This window comes from Scyliorhinus canicula, chromosome 13, assembly GCF_902713615.1.
Source record: "Scyliorhinus canicula chromosome 13, sScyCan1.1, whole genome shotgun sequence".
NCBI lineage: Eukaryota > Metazoa > Chordata > Chondrichthyes > Carcharhiniformes > Scyliorhinidae > Scyliorhinus > Scyliorhinus canicula.
Genome location: NC_052158.1, coordinates 115,878,738 through 115,895,341, shown reverse-complemented (window position 1 = coordinate 115,895,341; position 16,604 = coordinate 115,878,738). Strand labels below are relative to the sequence as shown.

General features: G+C 44.7%; 1 protein-coding gene across 3 annotated transcripts in view; it reads left to right on the top strand.

Annotated features, from left to right (window-relative positions):
- Positions 1 to 16,604, top strand: part of LOC119975888 (probable cation-transporting ATPase 13A3) — a 186,432-nt gene that overhangs the window by 68,730 nt on the left and 101,098 nt on the right. For all 3 annotated transcript variants that reach the window (XM_038815806.1, XM_038815804.1, XM_038815805.1), the window contains 3 exons: positions 3,780 to 3,850; positions 4,108 to 4,188; positions 8,128 to 8,197. In XM_038815806.1, coding sequence (XP_038671734.1) covers positions 3,780 to 3,850; positions 4,108 to 4,188; positions 8,128 to 8,197 — 222 coding nt within the window. The remainder of the gene's footprint in view (positions 1 to 3,779; positions 3,851 to 4,107; positions 4,189 to 8,127; positions 8,198 to 16,604) is intronic.

Here is a 16,604-nt window from a genome sequence, read left to right as displayed (position 1 = left end):
TAGCAATTCAAACCAGGATAAAGCTCTAATTCTGCTGCTGATTTGTTAATGGAAGATGGCCTCTTTTAGCTTCACAAGGCAATGTTACAGGTCCCAGCAGCTTGGGGGTCATGCGACATAACTCCCAGATCTTCCCCTTGATTTGAGCAAAGGATGCATATCCCTGGTTTGAATTCTTGAGATGGTTAATATTTCATCCAGTAATTAATTTGCCAAAGGTTTCAAGGCCTTTTGTCCTTGCAAATGGACTGTCTCTGTTGGCCAAAGCCTGCCGTTGAAATATAAAGTGCCATTGTACAATCTCTTTGGAATTTGATATTTGCCAGCACAGGGTTGTTAGCGCTCTTCAGGGATAATGTGATCTCTGAATACCAGGAGGTTCTTTGTTTGGGAATCAGAGGTCAGCAGTGGCTTCATGCATTAGAAAGCCTTTGTGTAATTTTAAAATTTTAATAGGAAATGTAGGGTGTGAATCAAAACAGGTGAATCACGCAAGAACCCCAAATCTGATTCCGCGCCAGTCAGGAAACCTCGTGCGAGTCACTCGATGAGGGCGTGACTAGATCATGAAATTTAAATGAGCCATTATGCTGATATACATACCTGGACGCCATTTCACCAGGTGAGTCAATGGCTCAATTTTCGAGACCGCGACAGGGTGCCGTTTACCACCGATTTCCATAAAAATGGACGGGCATGATGGCACCTTAGCGGTCCCGCGGGCCATTAGAGACCCCTGATGGTCGAGGGCAGGGTAGTACCCTGGCAGTGCCAACTGGATCCTTTGGCACTGTGTTCTGGACCCCAGGATGGATCGGTCCAGTGCCAAATCTCTGACTCCATCAGGGGTTTGGTTTTCATGGAGCAGATCGGGGGGGGGGGAGCAGATCCATGGCATTTTTTTGCAAAGGTTTTTCTTTTTTCTCCCATGTGCATCAGGTATATTCGCATTTCTCTCCTCCCTGAAGGGTGTGGGTTACTCGCCGATTTAAATTTCAGGCCATTTAATTACACCTGAACCGACCAGGTTCGGGATTCTCCGTTCCGGGATTCCCGGAATGCGTTCCCCAGTGGGATGGAGAATCGGACGTCGAGGGGAAATCTGGATCGTCACCGGGTGCTGACCCGATCGGGATGGGTCTCAGTGACCCATTTGCATCTATTTAGCGGGCCTGGCGCACTATGCTCTATGATTCTCTGGTCCCCACGGCTAGGAATCACGTTAGCGCAAATCACTTGTCTCTACCAGCGTGGCCCTGGTGTGGCAGACCTCGCGGTGAGCCAAGGAGCAGCACGGTAGCATGGTGGTTAGCATAAATGCTTCACAGCTCCAGGGTCCCAGGTTCGGTTCCCGGCTGGGTCACTGTCTGTGCGGAGTCTGCACGTCCTCCCCGTGTGTGCGTGGGTTTCCTCCGGGTGCTCCGGTTTCCTCCCACAGTCCAAAGATGTGCGGGTTAGGTGGATTGGCCATGCTAAATTGCCCGTAGTGTCCTAAAAAAGTAAGGTTGGGGGGGGGGGGGGGGGGTTGTTGGGTTACGGGTATAGGGTGGATACGTGGGTTTGAGTAGGGTGATCATTGCTCGGCATAACATCGAGGGCTGAAGGGTCTGTTCTGTTCTATGTTCTAAGGGGACCTGCGAGGTTCACCACGCCTGGGCCACCTGGTAGAGAACATCTGAGGGCCAGTTCAACCCCCCCTCCTCCAACAATGCACTGCCTACAATGCACTTAACCTCCTTTTGATGTGGTCAATGTCTGCAAACATTGGGATTTCACCACTTAGGGCACTGAACTGTGATGGGAGATGAATGAATCAAAGCTGCAAATGGTTTGTAGAAGCTGTAAATCACAGACCACGACCATAAAGCTATGAATGGCTTGCAGCTAATGGATCTGTGGGAACCAGACGCAGGTTCAGGAATGGACACATGGCTGCAAGGTAAGTGTTCCAGCTGTAATTCTTCTCACTGGCCCTGTCTAGCTTGCTCTGTAGCTTCCAAACAGGAGTCTCATTTCTGGTGGTAGTCCCTTTCGCCAGGGTGTACTCGTGGGGTCCCCTATTCAGGGGTCCCTGTGTGGGGGGGTAAGTCACATCACCCCCGTACTCAGGCGTAATGGGGGGTGATCCAGGCAATCCAAGTGTGGGGGGGGGGGGGGGGGCTGCTGTGCAGTGCTAGGGATGGGTGCAGGAGGGGGGGGGGGGGGGGTGGTTGGGTTACTGGTCAGCTGCGGGGCCTCTCTGTCATACCGCCCGCTCAAGATGGTGGCCTGATATCGGCATTCCCTGGGAATTCATCGTGTTCCATTCCACACATGAATTACCGCTTACAATGCACCTGAGAGTGCAAAATGGTAAGTCGGTTGCAATTTAACTCCGGGGGAGATCATAGTTTCCCAAATGGAGAATCCAGCCCCAGGTCTCGATTTGGTATTGAAGTCCTGAGGTGGTCTGAACACAACTTTTTGACTCAAAGATGAGAGCTACTACTAATTCAAACTGACACTTCGGATGTAAGAGCTGTGTTAACAATCAGACACGTTTTTACTGTGTTCTGTCCAGGAGTATAAAGAGCGTTTGTTGAAGAACCTGAGTATAAAAACAATTTTGAAGCCACGTAGTAAGGATGACTCTCTCTTTGTTGTAAGGCCAGTCTGGGGAGACAGCATCTGCTGCTCCCTTGTTTTGTTGATTGCAGTGGGTCCCACACAATGATAGGTGTGAGATTCTTCAAGGATGAGAGTTGAGCTTGCCCTGTAATTATTATTGGAATTGTCCAGAACTGTAGCCAACTTGCAAATCATGTGATCTATAGCAACAATGCTTTTGGTCCAGCAAAGTCAATTTTTAAATAAGCAGAAAATAAAGTTTGATTTAAACAGTTTATAATCACTTTAATTTCTTATGGATATAATACACCATTGTGCATTTTATGTTGGTATAGTTGCTCACTCTTTCGTTACCCCTGCTTAAACTGATCTGCTAAAACCTCCATTCATCCCTTCATACTTCTAGATTTCACTATTCTAACATACTCCTGACCAGCCTCCATTATTCTACCCTCCGTAAACTTGGTCATCCAATGTTTTGCTGCTTGCACTCGCTCGCTCATCTTTGTGCTCACTGATCTTCATTGGCACTGGGTCAAGCAATATATTGATTTTAAAATTCTCATTCTTGTTTCCAAATTCCTTCATAGCCTCATCTCTCTCTATCTCTGTGATTTCTTAAGCCCTATAAGACTCCCAAGATATCTGCCTTCATCTAATTGCTCCATGAGTGAGGTTTGCGCTTTTAGCTGCTTAGGCCTTTAGCTGGAATTGACCTTCCATCTCTTTTTCTTCCAGAAAGATACCCTTAAAAGCTACCTGTTTGACCAAGCTTGGGACCATCTGCCCTAATATTGCTTTATGTGGCTTGGTGTTTCATTTTGTTTCATAGCGCTCTTGAAGTGCCTAAGGATGTTTTTAAAAATGTTTTCCAATTAAGGGACAATTTAACGTGGCTAATTCACCTACCCTGCACATCTTTTGGGTTGTGGGTGTGAGACCCATGCAGACATGGGGAGAATGTGCAAACACCACACAGTGGTGACCTGGCACCGGGATTGAACTCGAGTCCTCGGCGCTGTGTGGCAACAGTGCTAACCACTGTGCCATTGCGCTGCCTGATGTTTTATTACTTTAAGGCTGCTGGAAAATAATAATAATGTATGTTGTTTTGTTATTCAACTTAACACTTTATTTAATTTAATGTCAATGTTCTCACCATTGTTTTTCAGATTCGTTATTTTGTACATCACAGTGTAACATACTTCTGGAACAACTTCTTGCAAAACTTTAAAAATTTAAAGTAAGGCTACCTAACTTGTAAATGGGAAGTCTTTAGAAAGACATATGTGCATGAATTATATATGTAGATATATATATTATTCCACTTTATTACTTATTTTAGTAAATTATAACTTAACTTTTTTCAATTAAATATTTGTCACATGACTGAAATTAATAATTTAAATTTCAATTACATTATTTGTATAGTTTTAATTATTTTAATAATTGATGCATCAACTATTAAAATTATAATCATGTATCATTTTTATTTGCTAGGGGACTCTCTGAGGGTGTTTCATGGTCTGATTTTCATGGCCAGCACAGTGTGGGACTGAGTAAAGAACTGGAGGAATATCGGTAAATCATTTACTAAATTTTAATCAGAAATTGGCCTTTCTGCACGGTTTATCTTCAATGGAAGTCGGATTGCCACTCCGCTCCTACTTTTTAACCTTCAAATCTTCTCAGCCCTGTTTTGCCCTGTTTTCTGACTCAGGCTAGAGGAGCTGTGCAGATCAATGTGCTCCTGGGGCCATCTCTTGAGGGCTTCAGGTTAGACGCAAGGAGTCGATGCCCACATTTTATGGCACTGGCTACCATAAATCAGATAAAGGTCCAGGCACTTTCAAGCCAGGCAGATGATAGGTTTGTCAAGTAAGTAGCTAGAATTTGAGATGGTGGTGGAGGGGGGTTCGGTCACACAGTCAGGGGAGGGTCGGACTGTCGAGAGTGGTGGGATGCAGATGGAGGGGATTGAGTAGTTGGTGGTGGGGTGTGATTGGGCCAAGCCTAGGGATGTTGAGGGAGTTCTGTGGGGGTTGGGGGAGTTTGGGGGGCTGGGGGGAGTTCCATGGGCAAGTGCAATTCCATGTGGGGTGTGGGTGTGTGAAGGAGTTGGCCGAAGGGGCGAGGGAGTCTAACGAGGAGAGGGTATTCAGTGGAGGAATTTGCCATTAAATCCTTATATATGAACGTTCGGGATATGGGTTTCCCCAGTGCATCCTTGGTGTCCTCCCCCCCTCCTTAACACTGCCCTGGATCTCAAGTTACTGCCCAATATATTTAACAATTAGATTGATATCCTTGAATTATTCTCAACACGTTTGTGATTTGTTTTTGTATGTTAACATGCTGGTAACTAGGAATGGTCAGTTGTAGTTTTATATTTACTTTCGTGGACTAATTTAAAACGTCTTAATTGCATTTCATGTAGTTAAAGTTGTTGTCTCTTCCAGCAAGTTTTTACTATGTGTTAGGATACTGGACCAGACCCCAACATTTGTTAGGATGTCGGCCGAGAACCCTCCAAATTTTTTTTTTGTAAAATTGTGAGGAAAGTACTACAATCTCTGACCAGACCCCAACAGTGGTTACAATACTGGACAGAAACCTCAATATTTCATTTTAATTTTGTGAGACTGTGAGAGAAGGATACCTCGCTCCAGGAATTATTTCACACAAAACAGGAATATGGTGTATTAAAACAAACATTATTACTGGCACAGTATTAAAATATCATTAACATCACACAAGAAAATAAATTACAATTACCCCTTACACAATGCTAATCAATATAGTGGCACAATGGAGCCCATGGACTGCAGCAGTTCAAGAAGTCCGCTCACTGCCACCTTCTCAAGGGCAATTGAGAACCAGTGAAGCCCACATTCAATAAAAATTAATTTAAAAAAAAAAAAAACCCTTAACTGCTATCTTTATTCCCACTCCATCAACAGAACTCGCTCTGGGCACAATCCACTTTTAAATACGCTTTAGTTAGCACTCAGGAATACCTGCTTAAAAGATGCTCTTTGAGACTGTTTTAAGAGATAGACCTGAATCCTGTCAGATCAATGCAGGATCTCTAGCTTGAGTCTTCAGAAACTGTCTTCATGTTTTGACTTGTAGGAACCAGCTGAGCAATCTATTTCTCTGCTAAAAAGACTGGTACTCTAGCTCCTCCCATTAGTTAAAGCAAACTTTAATTAAAACACAGTAGTAACCACATTCACATCAAAGAAATAGCTTTACAATTATAAGTTAAAGAGTTCTTAAATAAAAGGACAAACTTGAACTTACTATCTAGACCAGCTTGTAATTCCAATTAAGCAACCGAATGCAGTTTAAATCCCACTTATAAATAAAGTTAACACAACAGTTTTACTGCGGTCTTCTGTGTAGAAATGTTTAGAGAGAGACCCTTACAAGAACAGATGCAGTACACTTCTGTCTAGTCAGACTCAAATCCTATGGCAAACTACTGTTCAACTTAAAATCTTATAACCGACTAAACCTACAAGCCTGGCTCCTCCCATTAATAACATCATCTCATGCCTGCTAACGTCCATGACTTGCTTAGCTTCGACTAAATGCAATCTCTCATAAATTATCTACGCTCCAGGGAACCATCCAAAATCTAAACAATTTTCCATTAGCCCTTTATCTGTAACTAAGCAAGTGATGGGAATGAATGATTACCTTACCTTTTACGACTCTTTAATTACAGCTTTAGCAGACATACTGCCTGTATGTATTTTAAACCAGGATTTTTAATAACGTTACTGCCACTTATATGAAATAATATGTATCAATTTCTTACATATATCACAATGCATTAGTCTGTAATTATCAAAATAATTACAGCGGCCTCTTTTTAGCCTTTCAGAGAATCAAAGAAATTTGAGAGCAACAATACCAACATACATTTTGGTATATAATTTAAAAAGTATTGAAACAATTCCAATGACTTAAAATGAGTACTTTCTGAGGTGCTGTTTTGAGATGTGTCTATTCTGGTGTAAAAACAATTCTTGATATAAAAAAAATAAAAAACAGAAAATGCTGGAAATGCTCAGCGGGTCAAGCAGCATCTGTGGATAGAAAACAACATTTCGGGTCTGTGACTTTTCTTCACATACAAGATAAAATAGCTTAATAGTTCTTATCCGACCTATTCTCACTGAAATCTGTTGATTTTGGATGCCGAATGTTTGGCGAAATACTCAGCACCGAAAGACGTAATATACAGCTTTGAGCACTGTTGGGTGTCCGTTGTTTGCTCAGGTATTAGTCAGTATGGCCTGAATGCAAGCATTGGGTAATGGTGGTCGAATGGAGAGGGTGGGGGTTGGTAGTACAGGGGAACCAAATGAATATTAAAGGTAGTTCAGGAATTTGCAGTTCATTACATACTTCATCTAGAGGGTGTTGAATTTATCTATCCATACTATGTTTTTCTCTCTCATATGCTTCAGGCTGTACTGTTCACATTGGAATGAGGATAACCAGGAAATGTATAAATATATTGGGCAGTAACTTCGCGGCACTTAGGGTACTTCCCAATCCGGTGCTGGGGAATCACCACTCGGAACATAACATGTAAGAATTTGCATGGCAATTGCCCAGAACTTCCCCTGGGACATTTCCCTGTGCTGTGAGCCATCTGAAAATGTTTAAGTCGCAAACCTCGGATGGTTCCAGCTATATTACTCTTAACGGTTACTCAGGAAAAAGTTAGAAGATCAAAACCTCTTCAATCTTCTGGGTAAGTATCGTAAAGACCCAGACCAACACCAATACACCCGACCTCCCCACTGATGACCCTACCCTTTTGACCCGATCATATCCTTCCTCCTCTACCCCTGATATCTAATTTCCCCATCCCGATGTCCAACCACATCCACTGACCCCTGATCCCTCCAAATCCTAGCCACTTACCGTCTTCCTAATCCAATTTTAATTGGACCGTTAAATTTGCCTGCTTTATGTAAGCTGATGCTGTAAAAAATGCGGTATGTCCTCCTTTAATTTGACTGCTGGACTGCAAACTGGTCTTCGGAGACAGTTGCTTGTCTAGATTTTGTCCGATCTGAGTTGCATGGTTAGGATTGACAGGAACGGAAGAAGTTTGGTGTAGGTAAGTCAGCACGGACTGGCAGTCCGACACTGATTGCCACTCCGAGGAAGTTAAGGCCTGATTCTTTCTTATAAAATACAGATTTCTGTCCACATGTTTTCATTTTGAGAATATTAGACTCCTGCAGAAGACACCTTAAGTTGAAAAATGATATGTACTGCGCAATAGGTAAGCAAAAACCTTCTCTACCTCCAGAAAATCTAATTACATTGTACTAAGTATACACTTCAAAATGTTTTGAATCTAAATTGGTTATTAGATCTTGAAAAGGAGCACAATATGACCAGGAAGAAAATTATGATTGTGTAATGTTTAGAGAGTTTACAGAAAATTGTTTATTATTGTACTAAATTGTATCGTTGACTTTTATTTTCGTGCAGAAAACTATTTTATGGTGTGAATGAAGTTGAAGTCAAAGTGCCTTCTGTATTTAAACTCTTAACTAAAGAGGTGAGTATTAAAAAAAATCTTTGTTGGGGATTCGTCCATTGATTTCCCCCATCTGAAGTGTCATTACCTTTTAAATCGCAATGTGGTTAGTAGATCTTTAATAATCAGAATAGAAGCATGAGAAGAGGAGTATGCTGTTCTGGCCATTAGCCCTACTCTGCCTTTTCAGTTAGCTATGGTAGCTCTTCCTGCTTAATCCCATTCCCTGCCTTTTTACATATTCCTGATAAATATCTGACTCCATTTTAAACACCTAGTTGACATTGCATATTTGGCTGTCTGGGCAGTGCATCCCATATTCTTGAATCACATTTGTGTGAAGCACGTTTGGGGCAGCACGGTAGCATGGTGGTTAGCATAAATGCTTCACAGGTCCAGGGTCCCAGGTTCGATTCCCGGCTGGGTCACTGTCTGTGCGGAGTCTGCACGTCCTCCCCGTGTGTGCGTGGGTTTCCTCCGGGTGCTCCGGTTTCCTCCCACAGTCCAAAGATGTGCGGGTTAGGTGGATTGGCCATGCTAAATTGCCCGTAGTGTCCTAAAAAGTAAGGTTAGGGGTGGGGGGGGGGGTTTGTTGGGTTACGGGTATAGGGTGGATTTGTGGGTTTGAGTAGGGTGATCATTGCTCGGCACAACATTGAGGGCCGAAGGGCCTGTTCTGTGCTGTACTGTTCTATGTTCTAAGTTCATTTTCCTGGGTCTGTTTCTCCTGCATGTAATTCAAGTCCTGAGATGCCCCTTTGTTCTGAATTCCTTTAAGCACCTTAATCGCCTGCAGGCAATATAATGCAAGTTTACCGATTCTTTATTGTTCAGGTCCTTCATCATTAGTATCACCCTCATTAGTCTTTATCAAACGCGCTGAAAGATTAGGACATCCTTCTGAAAGTAGGATCTTAAACATAATGCTACAAAAGAAGTCTGGCCTACACTATTTTTTACTTGCATTGAATACTTTACACTGATAAGCCAGCTTTTGATGACATGTACCAGTTTTATTGTACATCAATTATTTGCAAGTCAAGGTCATTCATTGGGCACATCTAAAGAGATGCTTACTGAAAATGTGTGGTTAAGTTAGGAGGAATCTGCTTATCCTGTTTCATTCTGTAAATAAATGTAAGACTAATTAAAGATTGACTCCAATATCATCCAGTTAAAAAAATAATATGATGCCGCAACCAGGGCCTTTAAACATCTTTGTTCATCTGTCCTGTCCACCCCCATTTTTTCCATTCTTTGTAGAAATTGTACGATCTTGCATTTTAAGTTCAATTGTATCTGGTATTGTGGTTCCAACTTGCTTATTGTCTGACTTCCAATGTATTTGTATGTCTACTTTAAAAAGGAAGGTTGTGGTGGGCTTAGTATCACGAAGAAATAGACCAGATAATACCATAAGTAACAATGGAGAAATGAAAGAATTATTTAATAATTATTTCACATTTGTATTTACTAGGAAGATTGAAGGGGTAGACGTTGTATTCAATAATGAGATGAGGAATAAGTTATGTGCATTTTGAGGATTTATTGAATTTGTTTATTTGAAAACTCCAAAGATGGTTAAACCTCTGGTCAGGATTGACTGCACCCAAGTATTTTTAAAGAATCTAAGTAAGAGATAGAAGATACATGACTGCACATCATTGTTCAGAAAAATGTATTGCACCGGAGGACTGGCAGATAGCTAATGCATTTTCTTTATTTTAGAAAGGGGACAGAACCTGTCCAGGGAATTACCAACCAATTAGCATAACATTGGTAGGAAAAGGAGAAAATATAAGAACATCTAGAAACAAAAATATTAAAAATATAATAATGAATAGTCACCATTCAAAAGGGAAATTCTTGGTTGAGCAATTTAGAATATTATGAAGAGAAGACAATTACGGTGTAGTGGATGTCATTTATCTGGATTTTTCAAAAGGTGCCTTTTATAAGGCACTCCATAATAGACTAATGAATAAGGCCAGATAATTTAGAGTTAGGGGACAACGTAGAATGAGAAAGGGTTGTTATTCAGAGGGCAGAAAGTGAAAAGTGGTTTTCCACAAGGATCAGAGCTGAGACCACAGCTGTTCACAGTTTCCATGAATGATTTGGACATTGGAATTTAAAACAAGTTCTAAATATGCAGATGACATCAATATTGGGGGAGGGAGGTTCACGCAGGATAGTCAGTGGTGAGGAGTACTGCTACAAATTTTTAGGATGGACTTGCAGAATGGGAAAATATTTGGTACATTTGTTTTAAAAAGATAAATGTGAGGTAGTACATTTTGGTAGGAAGAATCGGGAGGTAATTTGTTACTTGGAAAGTAAGGTGCAAGTTTCAGAAGAGAAACAAAAAAATCTCAAGAGTTAATATATACCAATCCCTAAAGGTTCTACCACTGATTAACAAGGCCATAAAAAATCCCCACCACAGCTTTATTTTTTGAGGGATAGAATTGAAAAGTGGGGACATGGACTGTTTGGCTTAAAAGGCTTGATTCTATCATTAAATCCTATATAATTCCGTTTGCAATGTTCTTCTCTGAATGACACAAGAACCAAAGCAGACTGGAGAAAACCTTATTTATGCATCCAATGATTAGAATGCAGAATATGGGGCAGCAGGGTAGCATGGTGGTTAGCATAAATGCTTCACAGCTCCAGGGTCCCAGGTTCGATTCCCGGCTGGGTCACTGTCTGTGTGGAGTCTGCACGTCCTCCCCCTGTGTGCGTGGGTTTCCTCCGGGTGCTCCGGTTTCCTCCCACAGTCCAAAGATGTGCGGGTTAGGTGGATTGGCCATGCTAAATTGCCCGTAGTGTCCTAATAAAAGTAAGGTTAAGGGGGGGTTGTTGGGTTACGGGTATAGGGTGGATACGTGGGTTTGAGTAGGGTGATCATGGCTCGGCACAACATTGAGGGCTGAAGGGCCTGTTCTGTGCTGTACTGTTCTATGTTCTAATATACTGCCTGAGGCAAATTCAAGCGTGACTTTCAATAGAGAAAGAGATAAGTACCTAAAGAGAAAAAAAACAATTGCCAGGCTACAGAGAAAGTCTGGGTGTAGGAACTATCCTTAAATTATCTTCGCAGAGCGTTTAAATCACCCCCCCCCCCCCCCAGCCCGAGCTTGATCTTCTCACCCAACCTCCATGTCTTACGGGTTGCGGCCTTCCCACCCTCTGGGTTGTGGCATGCCTCCCTCTTTGCCCTCCGGGTTGTGGCCTCCCCTTCCCCTCCCCCTGCACCTCCCACTCCCTGCTTCGTCACGCTTACCTCGCCTAGACTTGTGTTCCCATTTGAAGATCTAAAACTGGGGCTCTGATGTTGTGGAAGTGCATGTCTCGATGTTGTACAAGTTGGAAGCAGGGCGCTACAATCAATGTGTTTCTTTTTACTTTGTTCTGCTTTGCTGCTCCTCCCAATCCCTCGCTGTTTGGGAATTCCAAGAATGATGCTTTTACTCTACCTGTACTTACACAATTAGCAAAAGGTTGCGCGTCACTGATGTACTTCTTGAGATGCAGCTGCATCGCTTTGAGAGAAACATAATGCAACTAGACAGAACATCATTTTAAAACTTGACAACTTGGATAAAACATGTGTAGTACCTATACTTAAAAAAAATTCATTAAAACCTACAATACGTGCTGTAAATTAAAGTAGTAATTTTATGCAGTCAAGGATTCCACATGGGCATCACATGTCAACTCTGAAGCAGCAAACGTCTTTGAATGCATGTGTTCTCTGCCCGCAAGCATAACTTTTAATTAATTATCCATGTGAATAAAGATGTCCTGACATAGAGATTGCTGGCGAGTACCCTGACGTCCCCACCTCAATGAATTCCGGGCTCGACATGATGTTGAAGTCTTCTTTCGCTGCCTTCGTCTCCGTGCCCACTTCTTTGGCAAGAATCCTCCCCCCCGTTCCACTGATCCTTTCATGTGCCTCGAACATTCTGCCTCCAAGTGGGACACCCTCCCTCCCCTTCTCCCCAACCCGGGACAGTTACCTGCCCTTGATCTTTTCATTGAGAACTATTGACGGGTCATTGGCCGTCTTAATTTTTCTGCCCCCCCCTCACCCATTTCAACCTCTCTCCTTCCGAACTTTCTGCTCTTCACTCCGTCAGGTCTAACCCCGTCTTAATTTTTCATTGGCCGTCTTAATTTTTCTGCCCTCCACACACATTCCAACCTCTCTCCTTCCGAACTTTCTGCTCTTCGCTCCGTCAGGTCTAACCCCGACTTTGTCATCAAACCTGCCGACAATGGGGGTGCTGTTGTCGTCTGGCGCGTTGACCTCTACCTCGCAGAGGCTGAGCACCAACTCTCAGATACTTCCTCTTACCTCTCCCTGGACCATGATCAGACCACTGAACATCAAGCCATTATCTCCAACACCGTTAGCGATCTCATTTCCTCCGGATGCCTTCCCCCTACTGCTTCCAACCTCATAGTCTCCTAACCCTGGTCAGCCCGCTTTTACCTACTTCCCAAAATCCATAAAAAGGACTGTCCCGGCAGGCCCATTGTGTCAGCATTCTCTTGCCTCATTGAACTTATTTCCTCTTATGTTGGCTCCATCCTCACTCCTCTGGTCCATTCCCTCCCCATCTACATCCGGGGTTCCTCTGATGCACTGCATCACATTGACAGCTTCCAGTTTGCGGGCCCTAACTGTATTCTATTCACCTTGGATGTGCAATCCCTCTACACCTCCATCCCACACCAGGATGGCCTGAGAGCTCTTCGCTTCTTTCTCGAAAAGAGGCCGGACAATTCCCATCCACCAGCATTCTCCTCTGCCTGGCTGAAATCGTTCTATCTCTCAACAACTTCTCCTTTAACTCATCTCACTTTCTCCAACTCAAAGGTTTCACAATGGGTACCCTCATGGGTCCTAGCTACGCTTGCCTTTTAACGGGGTATATGGAACATTCCTTGTTCCAGGCCTATCCCGGCCCCCAGCCACAATTCATTTACCGATACAGTGATGACTATTTTGGTGCCGCGTCATGCTCTCGCCCAGACCTGGAAAAATTCATCAACTTCGCTTCCAGTTTCTACCCCTCCCTACACTTTCATCTCGTCCATCTCAGCCCTTCCCTTCCTTGATCTTTCTGTCTCCATTTCCGGCAATAGGCTATCCACTAATATCCACTACAAGTCCACTGACTCCCACAGCTATCTGGACTACAGCTCTTCGCACCCTACACCCTGTAAGGACTCCATCCCTTTCTCTCAACTCCTTCGCCTCCGTCGCAAAGACCAAATGCAGACTGGGTGATCGCTTTGCTGAGCATCCTCGGTCTGTGCGCATTCAGGACCCTGACCTTCCTGTTGCTTGCCATTTTAACAAAAGACCCTGCTCCGATGCCCTCATGTCTGTTCTTGGCCTGCTGCAGTGTCCCAGTGAAGCTCAACGCAAACTGGAGGAACAACATCTCATCTTTCGGTTAGGCACGCTACAGCCTTCCGACCTGAACTTCGAATTCAACAACTTCAGATGATCAGCTCTACCCCACCTTGACCCATTTGTTTTCATTTCATTCCATTTCATTTTAACTGTCTTTTACCATTTCTTCCTTTCTTAATATATATTTAATTCCCCCCCCCATTCTTATCCACCTTTTCCTTCTCCTTTCTCTTCTTTGCTTCCCTCTTCCCCTCCCCCACATCTCTAATCTTAGTCTTCGTGCTGTTAGACCTGTCACATCTTTTGTTCTCTCTGGGGACTGCTATTAGCACTCTTTCCCCTTGGTTTCTGTGGCCATTAGCACCTGGTTTCCCTGGGTTTCTGTGGCTATGACTCACTTTTCATTCTCACTCCACAGTATAAATATTTCCCACTTTCCCTGTCTGTTAGCTTTGACAAAGAGTAATTGGACTGCCGTAAGAAGGAGGGATCTCCTTGCTGGCGAGAAGGGTGGGTGTCTTTGCTGGCAAGATGGGGGTTGTCTTTGCTCTTTACTCTCCCTACAGATGCTGCCAGACTGCTGAGATTTTCCAGCATTTTCTCTTTCGATAGAGATTGCTGATCGACTTGGAAATGATTGATGAATGAAAATAAGAAAGAGATACATTTCTGCAAGTCCAATAAGCAGAAAATAGGTCAAGGAATCAGTCCCATGACAATAATTCAGTGTAGTTTATGAGGAAGTAGCTGACCAGTTGTTCTCTTGGAAACCTTCTAATTACTAAAATTAAATGAATGTTTTATGAATGAATGTGCTTTGGCCTAGAAGCAAACTGCAATCAGCGTATTTTGGAAATGAATTTTGCTTGCAGACCTTTGACAATGCTCAAGTTTTGATCCTGTAAATTCACTGGAATTATAGGGGGCAATTCTGTGGCCACATTGTGCCTAGCGCAAATCCCACTATGTCAGGTGAATTGCAGGAGATGCCCAAAATGCTGGAAAATCTCAGCAGGTCTGGCAGCATCTGTAGGGAGAGTAAAGAGCAAAGACACCCACCCTTCTTGCCAGCAAGGAGATCACTCCTTCTTACGGCAGTCCGATGACTCTTTGTCAAAGCTTACAGACAGGGAAAGTAAGAACATTCCAATACACCGCTTGTCCTCTCCCGCTGGCATGATTTGGTTCATGCCTTTGCTGGGCATGAACCAGATTAGCAAATTTGAATCCTCATTTAAATATGCCGGATCTGTTTAAAGCCGGATTTTCCCTGCTCCTGCATTTCTCCCACCCACCGGCGCAGTGTGAAGCTGGCACAAATCGCTACTGGTCTCAATAAGCAGAGACCAGACATGATAACCATGCTGGGGGAAGGGGGGGTGGAAGAAGGCACGTGACCGGAAAGGGGGGTGGGGGGGGGGGGGGGGGGGGGGCATTTGGTGGCCCCAAAGTGGGGTGTTGCTCACCTGGGGGATGATGAAGCTCGTGTCGTCCCAGTTGGGCGCGTATACGTTAAGTAGTACTACCGGAGCCCCATCCAGGGCCCCGCTGACCATGATGTACTGTCCCCCTGTGTCCGTAACCGTCTTTGTTGCCTGAAACATTGTCCTCTTGCTGATCAGTATTGCCACACCCTTGGCTCTCGTCCCGTAGCAGGAATGGTAGGTTTGTCCCACCCAGCCCTTTCTTACTCGCATTCAGTCCTGTTCTCTCAGGTGTGTCTCTTGGAGGAAGACTGTCGGCTTTCATGTTTCTTAGGTGGGTGAGGACTCTGGATCTTTTCACTGGGCCGTTGAGTCCCCTTACGTTCCAGGTGACTATCCTGTTGGGGGGTTTCTGCCCCCTCGCTCCTGTGGGATTAACCATACTTAACCTTTGTACGCGCCCCTGCACTCCGGGTTGCCCTTTGTTAGGGGGCTGTCCAGGATGGCCGCTGTCACTGCTCTCTCCATGCGGTCGGGTCCCTGCACTCCGGAGTTTCCCTTTGTCCAGGGGACACCCAACATTGCCGCCAATGTTACGTCCACCATGTGGGTCTGCCCCTGCACTCCGGGGTTTCCCTTTGTCCCGAGGGGACCCATCATGGCCTCCCACTGTGCGTCCGCCACGTGGGTAATCCCCTGCACTCTGGGGTCCCCTTCGCCCAGAGACCGTACTGGTTGCTTTGCTTGCAGTGATTTCTTGTTCTGAGCCCTTGGTTGTGGCACTTTGTAGCCTTATTGTTGTTCTCTTTCTAGCCTTGTTTGCTTGCCTGTCTCTCCTTCCCTGTGTTTCCCCCTGGACCCTCCCTTTTCCCCCCCTCTCCCGTATACCGCTCTTGTCCCTAGTTCCCCTTTTGCTCTTCTGCCTCTTTTGAGTGGTCTCCTCCCCCTCCCCCCCACGCCTTGCCTGGCACTGTCCCCCCTGTTGCGGGCGCGCCGCAGCTCTGCCTTGTTGCATGCCTCCGGCGCTAGCTTTCCTACTAGTGCGATGGCCCCCCTCTCGGGAGTTACTGTCTCGCTTCTCCCTCGCCCGACCTCTACGGTTTTCTGCCCGCTCTTCCCCCGTCCTACACTGCGCTCCTCTCGCTTGCTCTCCCTTCTCCACTATTCTCATTCCCTCGTGCTGGTCCCTGGTCTCCCACCTGAAGTGGTCCCTCGGGTAGTGATTTGCTTTTTGTTCAGGGTGCGCTCTCCGTTGGGGGTGGTGGAGGCCTGGTGTTGCCCCCACCCTGTCGGCGTGCAGTTGTCCCTCGCCAAGGGCCCCTTATTTCTACCCATGCTGTCTGTTTTCCAGCCAGTGTTCCTCGACAAACTTGTTTGCTTCGGCGGGGGCTGTGAAGAAGTACTCTCTGTCTTGGTATGTGACCCAGAGTTTCGCCGGGTACAGCATACCAAAACGCACATTGCTCTTGTGAAGAGCTGCTTTCGCTCTATTGAATTCGGCCCGTTTCCTGACTAGGTCTGTCCCAATGACCTCGGAACTCTAATGATGTGTCCTTCCCATTTGGAGGTTCTG